This window comes from Myxocyprinus asiaticus, chromosome 6 (assembly GCF_019703515.2).
Source record: "Myxocyprinus asiaticus isolate MX2 ecotype Aquarium Trade chromosome 6, UBuf_Myxa_2, whole genome shotgun sequence".
Lineage (NCBI taxonomy): Eukaryota > Metazoa > Chordata > Actinopteri > Cypriniformes > Catostomidae > Myxocyprinus > Myxocyprinus asiaticus.
Window position 1 is genome coordinate 40,363,538 of NC_059349.1, and position 16,271 is coordinate 40,379,808.

General features: G+C 38.0%; 1 protein-coding gene across 1 annotated transcript in view; it reads left to right on the forward strand.

The window, feature by feature from the left end:
* Window positions 1–16,271, forward strand: part of LOC127442322 (calsyntenin-2-like) — a 390,092-nt gene that overhangs the window by 269,194 nt on the left and 104,627 nt on the right. Inside the window, exon 5 of the mRNA XM_051700250.1 lies at window positions 9,743–9,892. Within this exon, the coding sequence (XP_051556210.1) occupies window positions 9,743–9,892 (150 nt within the window). The remainder of the gene's footprint in view (window positions 1–9,742; window positions 9,893–16,271) is intronic.

The window sequence follows — 16,271 nt, forward strand, 5'->3', positions numbered from 1 at the left end:
TACGGTTAATATAGCATAAACCAGCATAAACACTGGTTTGAAGGGTGGAACCTTTGTAATGTGTCCGCCCGGAGTCATTACACTGACAACACACACACACTCACAGCACCGCTTCCGTGTCAGTGATAAAAAGAAGGGGAATTGACCTCTTAATGCTATTTGATGTAAAACGATATCTAAGATGGAAATAAATGCATGTTTACATGAAAAGAAGTATCTTATAGTGTCAAATTTCAGCACTTTCAAAATATGCAATTAATCGTGATTAACTACAAAAAAAATATGTGATTAATTACGATTAAAAAACTGTAGCAACTGACAGCACTAATATATATATATATATATATATATATATATATATATATATATATATATATATATATATATTAGTGAGTAAAGAGCAAGCAAATGGAAAACCCCTCCACTCACATATCCTGGTATTCATTCAAAGTTCAGTTTTCCTTGTCTTTCTCAATGCTGTTCCATTACACAGAGAGTATTAAAATGATAAAAGACATGCAAATCATTTTCTCACCTCAATAATTGAGATTTCTCCCTTAGGTGTTGATGATTGAATTTGATAAAATTTTAGCCTTCATTCACTTAATTCTGTCATTCATAAGCCCAGAATTGATGTCTTATTTTGTTGTCATTGGATGCATGAATGAATTAAATGTCTCATTGAGCAGTTAGACTGTCAGAGTGCTAATCTCAGAACAGAGCGGCCAGACAGTTCCGGGTACATCATAGACAACTGTGTTGAATCAGAATTTCAAGGACGGATTACATTGCCTTGCCGCCACAAATCATACATCCTTCTCTTAGCTGTGGCTGTCTGCTCCCTTCTCCTGTCCCCTGTTGGGTGTCAGCTGTGTCAGAGAGTTGTTTTCTCTATCATGGGTACAAGTCAAACTCCAAGCTACTGTCTCATTTACTTCCTCCTGTGGCTTTGGGCCCTGTCAGCGTGTACAGTGCGACTGGCATTGACAGGACTTGGTTAGTGCCAGGTGAGTGCCGAAGTGATGCATGGACCGCCAGAGTGGATTTTTTGCTGAGGGATTTTGGCTTCATCATTTTCTGTGGATCAGAGGGCAGCGTGAGTTATTAAATACAACATGCCCATGGCACTGTGCTTTTCAGTCCAGTGAGAAGGAGGAGGTGGGGGATGGAAGATAATGAGATCAGGAGAAAGATGGAGAGTAAGAGATCGGAGAAGCACAGAGAGAGATACAAATTGTTTGAGTGTAGAAACATGCACTTATAAAGTTGGGTAGGTGAGAGAAAGGATGCAGTGACAGGGAGAAAAAGCAGAGGGATAGACAATTTCAAACATGATTGTTGCACTCTTGAAGGGCACTCTAGAAAGGGAACGTCATTTGTAGGGTCATTCCAAGGAGGTCTAATATACCTGGAGAGAGCTATGTTTTAGCTTTTCCATTTATCTTTATGGAAGTTGCTTGACTGGCGCATACAGCCTCAGAAGTGTGCCATCTTTAGGAGTTATACATTTTGATGAAAGATTACATGCACAGTTGAATTGTTCACAATAAGACCAAGAACATGTATTAAGAAAGTAAATAGGGTCCGTTATTATTTCATGTTTATTTTAAAGGTGAATAGTGAACTTTAAGTCTATTTTTTTATTTTATTGTATTTTTTTATTAACACAGCAAAATACTTTATAATTTCCCAGCTTAATATGCAGAGACAACTATAAGTAAGACATTCATTGGTTGATTTATCCGAAAAGTGTAAACACTGTGGCAATTTCAAAATATTGTTCTGTTTATTTGGACATCCTGACTTGCCCAACATAGCAACACTGGCTCAACCAATGTTGTGAGTTTGTATGGGACAATCTGTTTGTTCGACCAATGGCAGATGGAGGCGTGTTCAGGAAACCTGCTTGAAATTCTGTTTGGTGATGCTAGTGGGGCAGAAATTAAACACTCAACTTTAAGAAAGTAATTAGGTTCCATTTTAATTTGTTGTTGACTTTAACCTTGTGCGACCCCATGTGCATGCGTGGACATTGTATTTTGGCTTCGCAATGTGCAATACATAATTTAAATACATTTAAACTGACTAATTTCAGTTCAGGACACTGTGCCATCAGTAAAGAATTAAACTTTCAACTCACAGAGTCACGTGACAAAACAACATGGTGCCAACCACAGCAGAGTGTGTCATTGGGAGAAACATCTACATCTGGTAAAAAAAATTATTATGTTTTTACATTGAAACCTGTTCAAAAGAATAGAGTCTCTAGTTTCATCTGATATGCCTTTATCTCAGTGAGAATCAGTGGGTTCATCCAAAAGCTGAAAAAGTTTGACAACTGCGCTCCTTTTAAAAATGTAATACCTAAAACTAGAACCCAGCCATGGCTAAATGATGGTACTCACGGGCTACAGCAAATGTGGAGGAAAGCAGAGAGGAAATGGAAGAAGGAAAGACTCCAAGTGTCTTATGACATGTTAAAAGACAGCATGATTAAATATCAACAGTCTGTTAAAAAAGGCAAAATATTTTTCGGATATTATTTAAAAGAATTCTAGTAAGCCTCAAGCGTTATTTAGCACAATAAATACTTTGCTAAATCCTGTTATTATTAGTACTTTTCCGGCTATTACTTCTGAAGCTTGTGAACATTTCTCAGAGTTTTTTATTGATAAAATTGCTGCTTTTAGAGCTAGCATCTCATCTTCCGACCATAACCAAGACCCCTCGAATCCCCTTCCCTCTGCTGTCCTTTTTAGTGAGTTTGAACAAGTCTCAATATCCCATTTAGTGGATTTAGTTTTGCATATGAAGCCTGCGCAATGTTCTTTAGATTTTGATCCTCCTTGCCTCCTCAGCCAGGTTCTAGATATAGTTGGCTTGAGTTTACTGTCAATAGTGAATTGCAGTCTGGCAGAGGGTACTGTCCCATCTTGCTTTAAGCACGCAGTGGTGCACCCTCTACTAAAAAAGCCCAACCTTGACCCAACAGCATTAATAAACTATTGACCTATCTCAAAACTGCCTTTTCTATCAAGAATGTTAGAGAAGATTGTTTACCATCAACTCTCTCCTTTTTTAAATGAAAAGGAAATTTTTGATAAATTTCAATAAGGGTTTAGAGCACAACACAGCACAGAGTCTGCACCCTTAAAAGTATTTAATGACCTGGCTGTTGATTCAGGTAGTCATGCAATTTTAGTTCTCCTTGATCTATGGTTCAACACCATAGATCACGACATCCTTTTGAGGCACTTAAGACAGTGGTCAGGGATTCAGGGGACTGCTCTTAAATGGTTCTCCTCTTATCTTAAAGATAGGATATTTTCTGTTGAACTAGAGGACTTCTCATTATTCCCGGCTTCCATTACCTGTGGGGTTCCCTAAGGCTCAGTCTTGGGCCCAGTCTTATTTTCTTTATACATGCTTCCTTTGGCCCAAATCTGTCAAAAGCATAATATTTCTTATCACTGTTATGCTGACGATACCCAGCTTTATCTTCCTTTAAAGCCTGGGGACAACTCTGCATTAGATTCCCTTATCTGCTGTATAAATGATATCAAAAAGTGGATGGCAATGAATTTTCTTCACCTAAATGAATCAAAAACTGAAGTGATGGTGTTTGGTCCACCTGGCTCTACCAAACACATGATTAATGATTTAGGCTCCTTTGCATTTAAATTACACGACCAAGTTAAGAATCTTGGAGAAAGTTTTGACCCTGATTTAAAGCTCGATAAACACATTAATTCTGTGGTCAGAGGTGGTTTCTTTCAATTAAGGAACATTGTGAAATTGAAACCCTGTTTATCTTTTAAGGACATGGAAGTTGTTATACATGCTTTTATTTCTTCAAGATTAGATTACTGCAGTTCATTGCTCTGTGGCATTTCTCATACTTCACTGTCATATCTGCAGTTAGTCCAGAATGCTGCTGCCAGATTGCTGACTGGGACAAAAAAACACAACAACATATCTCCGGTGTTAGCATCTCTTCATTGGATTCCAGTAAAATTTAGGATTCAGTTGAAGATTTTATTATTTACTTTTATGGGATTACATGGCATGGCTCCTCCCTATATTATGGATCTCCTTCAGCATCACACGCCTTCTAGACTATTAAGATCTTCTCAGAGTTTACTTTTAAAGTCCCGTCTTAAGTCAAAGGGAGATCGGGCCTTTTCAGTGGTGGCTCCACGACTTTGGAATAGCCTTCCACTACATATCAGGTCCTGTACATCAGTTGATGTTTTTAAATCTTATTTGAAGACTCACCTTTTTTCACTTGCTTTTAACTGTGCTTAATGTAGGTTGCTTATTTTATTATGTGTTATTGTATTTTCTACATTCTGTATGCATATGATCTGTTTGTGCTATAATGTGAAGCACTTTGGTCAACGTGTTGTTTTTAAATGTGCTATAGAAATAAAATTGATTGATTGATTGATTGATTGATTTATATGGAGTTGGGATGAAAATAAGGTGCATTTCTTACTGTTCTGAGACCAGTGCAGACAGACAGCACACTGGAGGTTATGTCATTCAGTAAATTGGGAGCAAGGGAGCATCCTATAGCTGTCTATGCAGCTAAGTGCATTGAATACAAACTTCTTATCAAAAGTTTCAGGCTGCAGATTATGTTTGAACCACTCAATGTTTAGCAGACATGGGACAGTGGTAATCAGTACATAGATTTAGAATTTATAATGTATCATTTTATTTTAATTTTATGGTTGGCATTGATTGGATAATGCTGGCCATTACTTTGAATCAGAATGAATTATGCTAATTTCTGATGTAATGTCTGTAACATCTAAAAAATGTGAATAACCAACACCCCTGGAAACATAATAAACAATTTGATTAAAACGAAGCTGGCTTTCAATAGCTTGGCATTATTTAAAATGTCACAGCTTAGTTCCGCTGTCCAGCCACGTTGCAATCTATTTTTAGGAAAACGATTTGCTCTAGAAATTATTATTGTTATTATTATTATTATTTTATTATTATTATTTTGCATGTTTATTAGGTGCTACTAGTTACAAATTAAAAGGGGAAATGGGAAATGCACAGCAGTCATGCTCGGATCTCAGGAGGTTAAGGAAGCCACTTTGTCATTTGTGATCATGTGATTCTGGGTGCCGATGTCTCATGATTCATTTTGAAACATGGGTAATTTACTGTAGATCTTACCTGTGATTTCAAAAACTTCAATTGCTGTAGTGCAACCAAGGACTATCAGCTGGGAATATTCCTTAAATTCTTGCATTGTTTGGAACAAACAGCACACAGAGTGACAGCATGCAGTTAAAAACTTAAACACAAAGACACAAAGAGGCAACATTTGACACAAAAGTTTCATTTGATGCTTGCTTTCAAGTAAAATTTGCTGAGAGAGAAATTGATACATAGATATATATAGAGAGAGAGAGAGAGAGAGAGCGTGTGCATGTGGGAGAGAGAGAATGATATGAAACAGTTAAAAATATAGAGAGAAAGTGAAAGAGAAAGAAAAAGAGATTTCAGGTGATTTTAGATTCAGTTACACCACCAGCAGCACTGAAATGCTGAAGGCCATTAAACTTCTGCTCTTGGTATTTATGCATTATTCTGTCTCCCACAAATGTAGGAACACAAATTCAAACATACGCTGACACATGCTGGAAGAGGTATTAGTGAGGCCAGCAGGGGGTGCTCACTCTGCAGTCTGTGTGGGTCCTAATGCCCCAGTATAGTGATGGGAACACTATACTGTAAAAAGGCACCATTCTTCAGATGAGACATTAAGCCGAGGTCCTGAAAAATCCCAGGGCACTTCTCGTAAAGAGTAGGGGTGTAACTCCGGTGTCCTGGCCAAATTCCCCCCATTGGCCCTTCTCAATCATGGACTCCTTATAATCCCCATCCATTAATTGGCTCTATATCTCTACTCTCACCACTCCACCAGTGGCGCACCATGGTTGCCGTCACATCATCCAGGTGGATGTTGCACACTGGTGGTGGTTGAGGAGAGTCCCTTGTTCACTGTGTAAAGTGCTTTGAGTGTAGTGTCAGAAAAGCACTATATAAATGTAACGTTCACGTTCATGCTTTCAAGTTTTACCTGCACATACAGAAAAATGTTGGTGGGTTAGTATTCTTCCATTTAGCACTTTACTCTCTTTGTCTTATTTTCTGTTGTCATAGCCTTGGTTTTATCAGTGCTGTACAGACAGAGGCCCATTGATAACTTACTAGAGGAGAACTTTTCCTTTTAAAAACTTCTCTACTCTCAATCACGCCACCTGCCATTAGCAGTTGTAATCAGCTCAAACAACTGAACTGACTCTTTTACACACATGTAACACATAGAGCACACACACACACACACACACACACGTTTGAAGTACTGTTGAAAAAAAAACTGCTTAAGCCAACGCAAGCTGGTTTGCCGGTCTTACCTGGTCTTCCAGCCTGGTCATGCTGGTCTGTTTTACTGTTTTTAGAGTGTTTTCAAGCACTTGTTAGCTGGCCAGGCTGGTAGACCAGCTGAACACCGGCTTGGCCAGGCTGGGAGACTAGCTACGTTCAGCAAACCATCTTAGACTGGCTTAAGCTGGGGGCGTTTTCAGCCGGGTGGACTTTATTTTATATTATTTTTGTTTTTTTACAGTTGTGGTTTGGTTTTGAAGGGATTTAGGCACTTATCAGCTAGTCATGTTGGCAGACCAGCTGGCTGACCTGCTAAACACGCTGAAGACCAACTTGGACTGCTGGTAGACCAGCTGAATACCAGCTTGGGTTGTTCCTTTGTTTTCAGAAAGGTGGACTTGTATTGTATTTATGGTCTCCCAATTTGGGCAGGCTGGTCTGGTTGGCTGGTTTTACAGGGGGTTTGGGCACTTACCTGTCAGCAGCCATATCACCCTGTAGCTCTAGACTGGTTGCCCACCAGTCTCTGCTAAGTTGTCTGGTCCTAACATCCCAGTATAGTGATGGGGACACTATACAGTAAAAAGCATCATCCTTCAGATCAGACGTTAAAACGAGGTCCTGACTCTCTGTGGTAATTCAAAGTCCCAGGGCACTTCTCGTAAAGAGTAGGGGTGTAACCCCTGTGTCCTGGCCAAATTCCCCCCATTGGCCCTTATCAATCATGGCCTCCTCCTAATAATCACCATCCATGAATTGGCTCTATCAATCTACTCTCTCCTCTCTACCAACATCTGTTGTGTGGTGAGCATACTGGCACACTATGGCTGCCGTCACATCATCCAGGTGGATACTGCACACTGGTGGTGGTTGAGGAGAGACCCCTGTTCTCTATGTAAAACACTTTGAGTGTAGTCTAAAAAAAAACGCTATATAAGTGTAATGCTCATTCATTCATTCACTTGTTAGCTAGTCAGGCTGGGAGAAAATCTTAAACCAACTAAGACCAGAAAACCAGCTGAATTAAGCTATTCTTTTCAGCTGGATTGGCTTGATTTTTTTTCTAGGCAGACATTAGCTATTTGGCTCTGAGGATTGATGCAGACCTGGCATAACCTCTATTCCTCATTGCTGTCTCCTTGACAGCACAGTTGGTCTCATTGAAATGCAGCCAGAAGGTAAAAATAACCACAAGCTGCTTGTTCAGCCTCCACTGAACTCTGTCACCATGAAGTGCATTTGGACTCGTCATCATACACCTTAGAGCAACCCCCATTGCTGCTTATAGCACTGACTGAGCTAAATGCTAGATTACATACATCAGCCCTGTGACCAAAAGTGCTCATTTCACAAATGATAAGGAAAAGGAAGAAGATTCATGTCATTATGCTTCTTTAACTCTGAGGTCTATGATCTGTCGACATTTTTCAACCAACAGAGACTGGCGCCACCGCTACTGTCTAGATGCTGACCAAGAAGAATACTCATCACTATGAAAGCTTTTAGTGCATAGTATGGCACCCTGCCAGAGGTTAGAAAGTCAAAATGTACCTTTGGCTGTTAGCTGAATTACTCATACAACGATGTCAGTTCTGTACATCATGTCTGCACAGAGGTTATGCGGTTCCATGATTGATAATGTTTTGTACATCTTGACTGAAGGAAAGTGCATCCTACTTAGCAGTGGCATGCACAGTCCTCTGCACGGACAGGGGAGAAGGATAATTTTAAGTAGTAGTACTTATACATACTTAACTAATACTTTTGCTGTATTGTATTCAAGCATTTCTTTTTTTTTTATTAGATGCATATCTTAATTTTTCCATTATTTCACATATAATAGACTATTCTGTTATATTTCTCACAAAAACACTATGGTATTACAATGTTTTTTAGAAATGGTCCGTGGTAATGCCATGATTTTGACATGTGCTATAGTAAAACCGTGGTATTTTTGAAGTGCCTTGGACTACCATGACAGTATCATGAATATAGTAATCAATATTTAGGACCTTACAGCAGTAATGTGGCAGAACCATGGTACAATGATGGTACCAAGACAGACAGTAATGCCATGGTTCTGAATGTCCAAAAAATTTTAATACCATGGTATTTTTTTTTAAGTGATTAGTCTAATGGCATATTCGTTTAAATAACTATTTGTTTGGCCGAACCAGACAGCTCCTTCAGTTTATGACAGTATTCTACAAAAGACAGACTGAATTTCTAGACTAAAAGTGACGCTCCCATTATAATGAAAAAATCTGTCAACACTGCAAGTGTTTGATGTCGGAAATGAAAACAATACATAGAGTGGACTTTTTATCTGTCCTGTCTGAGGCAATGCCTCTTCGATGTTCTGGAGCAAATTCCAGGGTTGTTCCAAATGAAATTGAGAAAATGAATCCTTTTTCGAAGGGCTCTTCCACGAGACTGTCAGCGAACGGTACATTCATACAGCAATACCATGTTCCCTTCAGAGTAACCACTTCAACGGCTCTGCACTCCGGGGCCAGTCGGGCCTAGGGAGGATCACTTTTGTTTTTCTGTTAAAGGCACCTCAGCCTAATTTTCTTTAATGCTTCTCATACAGTATGCTATTACTTTTATTGTGAGGTTATTAAGAGATTTATATATTTTAAGTATTTTATTTTATTATTAAAATGTCTCCGTTTTTCTGCATGACCAGAAGGGCACCTTTAGATTTTTGAACCAAAGGGGTATGGGCTTGCACCCCTGCTGCCCCTTTTTTGTGCATGCCCCCACTACTTAGAAAAAGCAGAACCACTTGCCGAGTGGTATAAAATTGTTGATGCTTGCTGTACATGAGCTTTAGAGTTTGTATTATAGAGTACAACAGTGGGGTTCCATATCCTTTAAGCTCTATATTCTAATTAAATGTATATTATGTATTCAAAGTATAAAGACACCATTTTTGCCTTTATTATGTGTCATACCTACATTATACTGCTTGCCGTAAATCCAAATAATAAACCATTACAGAGGCTTGTGAAATGTAAAATTAAATATTAGATGCAATTTTGTTTGTTCTAAATAGCGCAGATATAATTCTTTGCAGATATAAACTGTAATTGCTGAAACAGGGACACTTACACAGTTGGAATTGCATTTCTGATTGAAAAAATTGTATGGGAGTGTAATTGTTGTTTAAAGGCATATGTTGTTGTAGCAGCTGCAACTTACAAATTGCAATTTTTAGAGTACTCTCCACATTCCACGAAGTGTATCTTTAATTTTATTTTACTACTTTTCTCATATATCTATGTACCTGTGTTGCGGCTTTTGACTCTTTTTATTTCTTCCTTCACAGGCAATATCAGGAACACAGAGCGACTGAGCTACGACAAACAGCAGCACTATAAAATCACGGTGACCGCATATGACTGTGGCCAGAAAAGGGCAATAGAGGGCGTTCCGGTTCACATTGACGTCAAGCCAGTGTGCAAGCCTGGGTGGCAAGGTCAGCTGATATTCATCCACACTATATTTCTCATTCCTTGTTTCTCATTCCTTAAGTCTTATTCATGAGTCAAAGTCAAATCTCAAGTCTTATGCCATGAGTCAGAGTTGAGTCTTTTGTCTTGAGACAATGTTAAGTCTTAAGTCAGGAGTTCAAGTCAAGTCTCAATATGTCATGTGTCAAAGTTAAGTTTTAAGTATATTGTCATGGGTCAAAGTTAAGTCTCAAGTCCTGTGCCATGAGTCAAAGTTAAGTCTTTGGTCTTTTGTTATGAGTCCAAGTCAAGTCTCAGGTCATTTGTCATGAGTCAAAATTAAAGCCTAGCACACACTACATGACTCAAGCTCGTCTCATTTAATGTTTTGAGTCGGTGACTGGTTTGCAAAGTTTCAGATCTCACGACCAACAATCTTGTAATGTGCCCACCAGGGTTTCCATTAGCCGGTAATTACCAGTATTTGAACATTAAAATGTCTTAATGTTCAGTGAAAATATTAACACGATGTGTCAGCAGCCATATCACCCTGTAGCTCAAGAATGGTTGCCTATTGAAGCTAAGCAGAGCTCAGCCTGGCCAGTACCTAGATGGGAGACCTCCTGGGAAACTAAGTTTTCTGCTGGAAGAGGTATTAGGGAGTCCAGCAGGGGGTGCTCACCCTGTGGACTGTGTAGGTCCTAATGCCCCAGTATAGTGATGAGGACACTATACTGTAAAAAGGCACTATCCTTCGGATGAGATGTTAAACTGAGGTCCTGACTCTTTGTGGTCATTAAAAATCCCAAATTCCAAATAAAAATTCCCCCCATTGGCCCTTCTCAATCATGGCCTCCTAATAATCCCCATCCATATCACTCCACTCTCTCCTCTCCACCAAAAGCTGATGTGTGGTGAGCATACTGGTGCATTATGGCTGCTGTTGCACCATCCAGGTGGATGCTGCACAGTGGTGGTGGTTGAGGAGAGTCCCCTGTTCACTGTGTAAATTGCTTTGAGTGTAGTGTCAGAAAAGCACTATATAAATGTAATGTTCATTCATTCATTCATGTCACAAGTGTAGGCTACAGTGTGATGCCATGCCAATGAGAACATTGCTATGCTGCCACAGATTTTTAAACTTTCCAAATAAGCGCAAAAACAGACGTTTTTGCATGTTTGCTGACATGTTATCACAAATAAACTGTGAGATTTTATGAATTCATTTTGTTATTGTAATTTTAAGATGCGTTTTGGGCAATCTGTATTGAAACAGGACGACGCTAAAGACAGCGGTAACAGGGTCCAAACTGTTTTTGTCCACTTCAAACTCATTCAGATATTGGGTCGTAGTGCCACAGCAGCGGAGTGCTGTCTGATGAACTAACATGAACTATCAATGAACAATAGTATTTTTATTAACTTGCATTAGCAAAGATTAATAAATGATTTAAAAAATATTTTGTTAATTGATTGTTCATGATACCTAATGCATTAAATAATGTTATAAAATGGAACCTTATTATAAAGTGTTACCATTTTTATATGCTGCAGTTTAGTTTTACTAACGTTATCTAAATAGTGTATCGATATTCAGAGAAAATATTTCTCCATGTAAACCTAATGATTTATGGTGTTAACATGTCTCTAATTTAGACTCCAAGTCAATTTCTTGTGAGATTCAGACATTAATTTCCATTTCTGCCTTACATCCCCTTATCCTGCGGCCACAAAGTGGCCAGTATTGTGACTCAGTGGAGCAGTGTGTTCTCTGGGACCTCTGTGATCCCTTGCTCTGTTCTCCTCTCATCTGTGGCCTACGCTGTTAGTGGTCTTAACTAGACAGATCGATATCCGTGGACTCCCTCTGCTCACAGGGACTGCACAGTAGCTCATATACACACACTCACACTCACACTGATCTCTCTGCCAGGTTAGACGCTTTCCTGAAAGAGCCCAGGTTTTCTTTAACCCTCTGGGGTCTGAGGGTGTTTTGGGCCCTGGAGAAGTTTTGACGTGCCTTGACATTTGTGCTTTTTTCAGTTGCTTAAAAACATATTAATGGCTAAAGTCTGATAACACTGTATTCAGCACAAACTGGGCTACAATAATATGTTTGCAACATGTATGTACATATTTGTATTTTTGAGAAAATAACGTTTATGCGTGGTTTTTGAAAAAACAAAAATTTTAAGTCACTGAAATAAGGCCATATAACACATACTAAACATTTGTTCACAAGACTTTTGAGAACTGGATCTTATAGTTACAAGAGTTTTTGCTATAAAATTATGTGAAAACCATCCTGATCACTCATTCATAAAAAACAATATAGTCATTTAACTTTTGTAAGACACTTTTAGTGTTAGAAAGGCCATATGCGAGGAGGGGTGGATGATCATGAATATTGATGTATTTCACACCTGAGGAGACAAAGAACCCTCCCCTGAGAGAGAATGAATGTGAGGAGACTTAATGATTGAATATATTGTTTGTAGCTTATTCACAAAATCAAGTTTAAGTTAAAAGAAGTAATCTGACTACATTTTCTTTAAATAAAGACTTTACTTAAAAACTTTAGACCTACACTACCGTTTAAAAGTTTTAGATCGGTAAGATTTTTTAATGGTTTTGAAAGAAGTCTCTTCTGCTCACCAAGGCTGCATTTATTTGATCCAAAATACAGCAAAAACAGTGATACTGTGAAATATTTTTACAATTTAAAATAACTTTTTTCTATTTGAATATATTGTAAAATGCAATTTATTCCTGTGATCATAGCTGAATTTTCAGCATCATTACTTCATAATTATTTTGATATCATATTACATATCATATTTATATCATATAGCATACAATTTAAATACCTGCTTTAGCCGAAACAACATTTAAATGTAACTAAAACTTGCCTATTAGGACAAATTTCAATACTCTGAATACTGGCTGGCAAGTCTGGAAATAGTCCAACTAGTAAAATATGTACATGTTTATATAAAATAGCATGTCAACTAATAAGACTTACTCATCCGGAATTGTATCCTCGGCTGGATCAAGTCGCTCTTCAAAATGCAAACGTTCATCGTCGTAGTCCCGCACTTCTTCTGAGGAAAATGTGAACTCTTCCTCACCTGTGTAGCATGTCATCTTCCAAACGCGCAGGAAAGTGAATGAATCTGATGATGAACTTGATGTTTTTTAAGGCATTGTTGGGGGCGTTTACCATTTGCATTGATCACCTCAGCACATTACCGTATGAATAGCACGCTCTGCTGGTAGGTGTGATCACATTAGCGAAAATTAAAGCCAGGAGAAACTGTACATCTCTTTAGTTTCATACAGATTACATTGCAGGAGAATATTTGTTTTAAATTTGAATTGTTTTATTTATAAGTAGACATTTTAAGCTTTCTTTAGACATATGTTTCATGTTTCAGTTCATTTTTGTGACGTGTTTCAGAAAGATGCTCGTGGAGACAGAGACGGCTGAAAGCGCACCCTGTTTATTTTTTTTATTTTACAAAAGCACAAGGTTTTGTTGTTATTGTGAGTGTACACAAATAAAAGTAGACCCTTTATAGTTTCTAATGATGACTTACACTTATCTGTATGCCCCAAAATGACGGAGTATTTTAAGTTGTTTCTGCTGCTATGAGGGAAAAATCCAGCAGGATGTGCTGGCACGTCCGTTGACACCAGAGGGTTCATACAGGATTTTTTGTCTATGCTACAAGCCAGACAAATACAGTAGGGTTGGAACTTGTACTATGTTCTATATACAGTATACTTATATTTTCTATTCTATGTGTAAGCATACTTGGCAATAAAGCTCATTCTGATTCTGATTAGTGCAAATCGAGTAGAAAAGTTTGAGCTTTCAAGTGTGTAATTCATTGTTTCCTAAAATTGTTTCTTGAAGTCTGTGTAAATGCACCTTTTCATGGTTTACGTTGTCAAATCTTTCCCTCTCAAAATTAATAAAGAATCAGATAGTAAAAGAATAGTTCCGCTAAAAATGAAAATTTGGTCATAATTTACACAACCTCATGTCCTTCAAACACATATGACTTTCTATCTTACAGTATGTGGAGCACAAAAGGAGATGTTTTAATGAATATCTCAGTCCGTCTTGCCAATAAAATGGCAGTTGATACCGACTCACTTAAAAGCTTAAAAAAGGACCCAGAAGTATCATAAATATAGTAGTACAAGTGGCTCATGCATCACATACAGTGCTAAGTCTTTTGAAGGCAAGATGTGTTTTTTTTGAGACATAACCTGAAATTTAAGGCATTTTTCACTGAAAATCTTGATGTCCATTGCACGTTCATAAGTACGGAAACCCTGAACCGCACTGTGATTTTTTTTTTTTTTTTTTTAAATGCCTTAGTGCCTTATCTCCTACAATGTTTTGTTGTTTTTTTGTCAAAAACGATTTTTTTCTCTCTCATTTTTTTTTCTGTCTATATATATATATATATATATATATATATATATATATATATATATATATATATATATATATATTGTTCTCACTTGATTTTTTTAAGATTTCGTGCTTACTGATAGTGGCAACTGGTGTACGAGGTTGCTACCGCATGCTAATTGCTAGCTAGCAAGCAACCAAAAAAAAAAAAAAAAATGTGTTGCCTCTTGAGGAGATGAAAAAATGAGAAAAAATAAAGAGGAAACATTTTTTTTTTTAGAAAGAAACAAAACTTTAGCGTGGAAAAAAAACAAACAAGATTTGTAGGACATAGGCTCAGAAAGGCACTAAGTCATTCAGCTAGTGAAATTTTTTTCACAGTGCCTTTCAGGGCTTCCATACATCAGCACTGTAAACAAGCATGCATTTATGCGAGAACTTGGATTGTTTTAGCACTAAACAACACAACTTTTCACATTCTCTTATTCTGTTTGGAGTCAATTTGACCCCAGCAAAAACACATTGTAAGAAAAATACAATAAAAAATAAAATAAATTAAAAAAACTTCTTGTTAGCATGCAAAAATTAATGACATTTATTCAGGTTTTATACCTAAAATGTAGATGTAAATTTGATGTTGTGCTTAATCAGCTGTCATAAGATTAGCAAAAGTCATGAAGTATCAATCTGATACTTCACATGTTTTTGAGCTATTAAAATGGCCTTGGGATCTCTCAGACACCAAACTGAACATGAAGGTTAAATTCCTTACGACTCTCATCCCTACCGACCAATACCTTGTACATATGCTGTGGCAATAGGTTTGTTCTAAACAGTGTGTTGGCAAAGCTTTCGACATTATTAAATTGGAGAAAAAGACAAAGCAGCTTTTTCCACAGTTTGCATTCTTGTGCACATTGATTGAGGCCTGGAAAATATCTGCAGATTAATTAAATTCACAGGCTTCAGTTCACAAATCAAAATCACTTTTTTATTGTCACAAAACCATATGCACAAATGCAACAGTGGGTGAAAGTCTTGGGTGCAGTTCTGAGCAACATAGCAGTCATGACAGTGATGAGACATATACCAATTTACAATAAACATCAGATTTACACAACACAATTTACATATCTAATATACACATAATTACACAACACAATAATAATATACAATGTACAGTATACGATACACACAATATAGAATACACATACACATAATATAGAATACACATACAATAAAAATTGTTTATAAAGTATATATAAAATATACAGTAGGCTGTATTGTACTGTATTGACATTCAGGCAGTGTGTTGTTAAGAGAGAATATAATTTATGACAGTATGGTGTGAGATAATAAGTGCGATCAAGAGTTCAAAAGTCTGATTGCTTGGGGGAAGAAGCTGTCATGGAGTCGGCTGGTGAGGGTCCTGATGCTGCGATACTGCCTGCCTGATGGTAGCAGTGAGAGCAGCCCGTGGCTCGGGTGGCTGGATCATTCTGAGGGTGGGTGCTTCCTGTTTCAGTTTCTGCCTGTAAGCGGGCTGAAGGAGAAAGGAAGAGTGGTCTGATTTGCCAAATGGTGGGTGGGGGAGGGATTTGTAGCCATCCCGGAAGGGAGAGTAGCAATGGTCTAAAACCCGGTCCCCTCGTGTGTTGAAACTGATATATTGGTGGTATTTTGGTGCGATTGATTTGAGATTGGCTTTGTTAAAGTCCCCAGTCACAATGAACGCGGTCTCAGGGTGCGTGGTTTCCTGCTCACTTATACTCCTATACAGTTCCTTGAGTGCCGGTCTGTGTCCCGGCTTGTGGCGGGATGCACACAGCAGTGATAATGACTGCTGTGAATTCACTCGGTAGCCAGAATGGTCGACACAGAAGCATAAGAAATTCCAGATCAGGAGAGCAGAAAGACTTGATAGAATGAACGTTCCTCTGATCACACCAGGATTTGTTGATCATAAAACATATACCACCTCC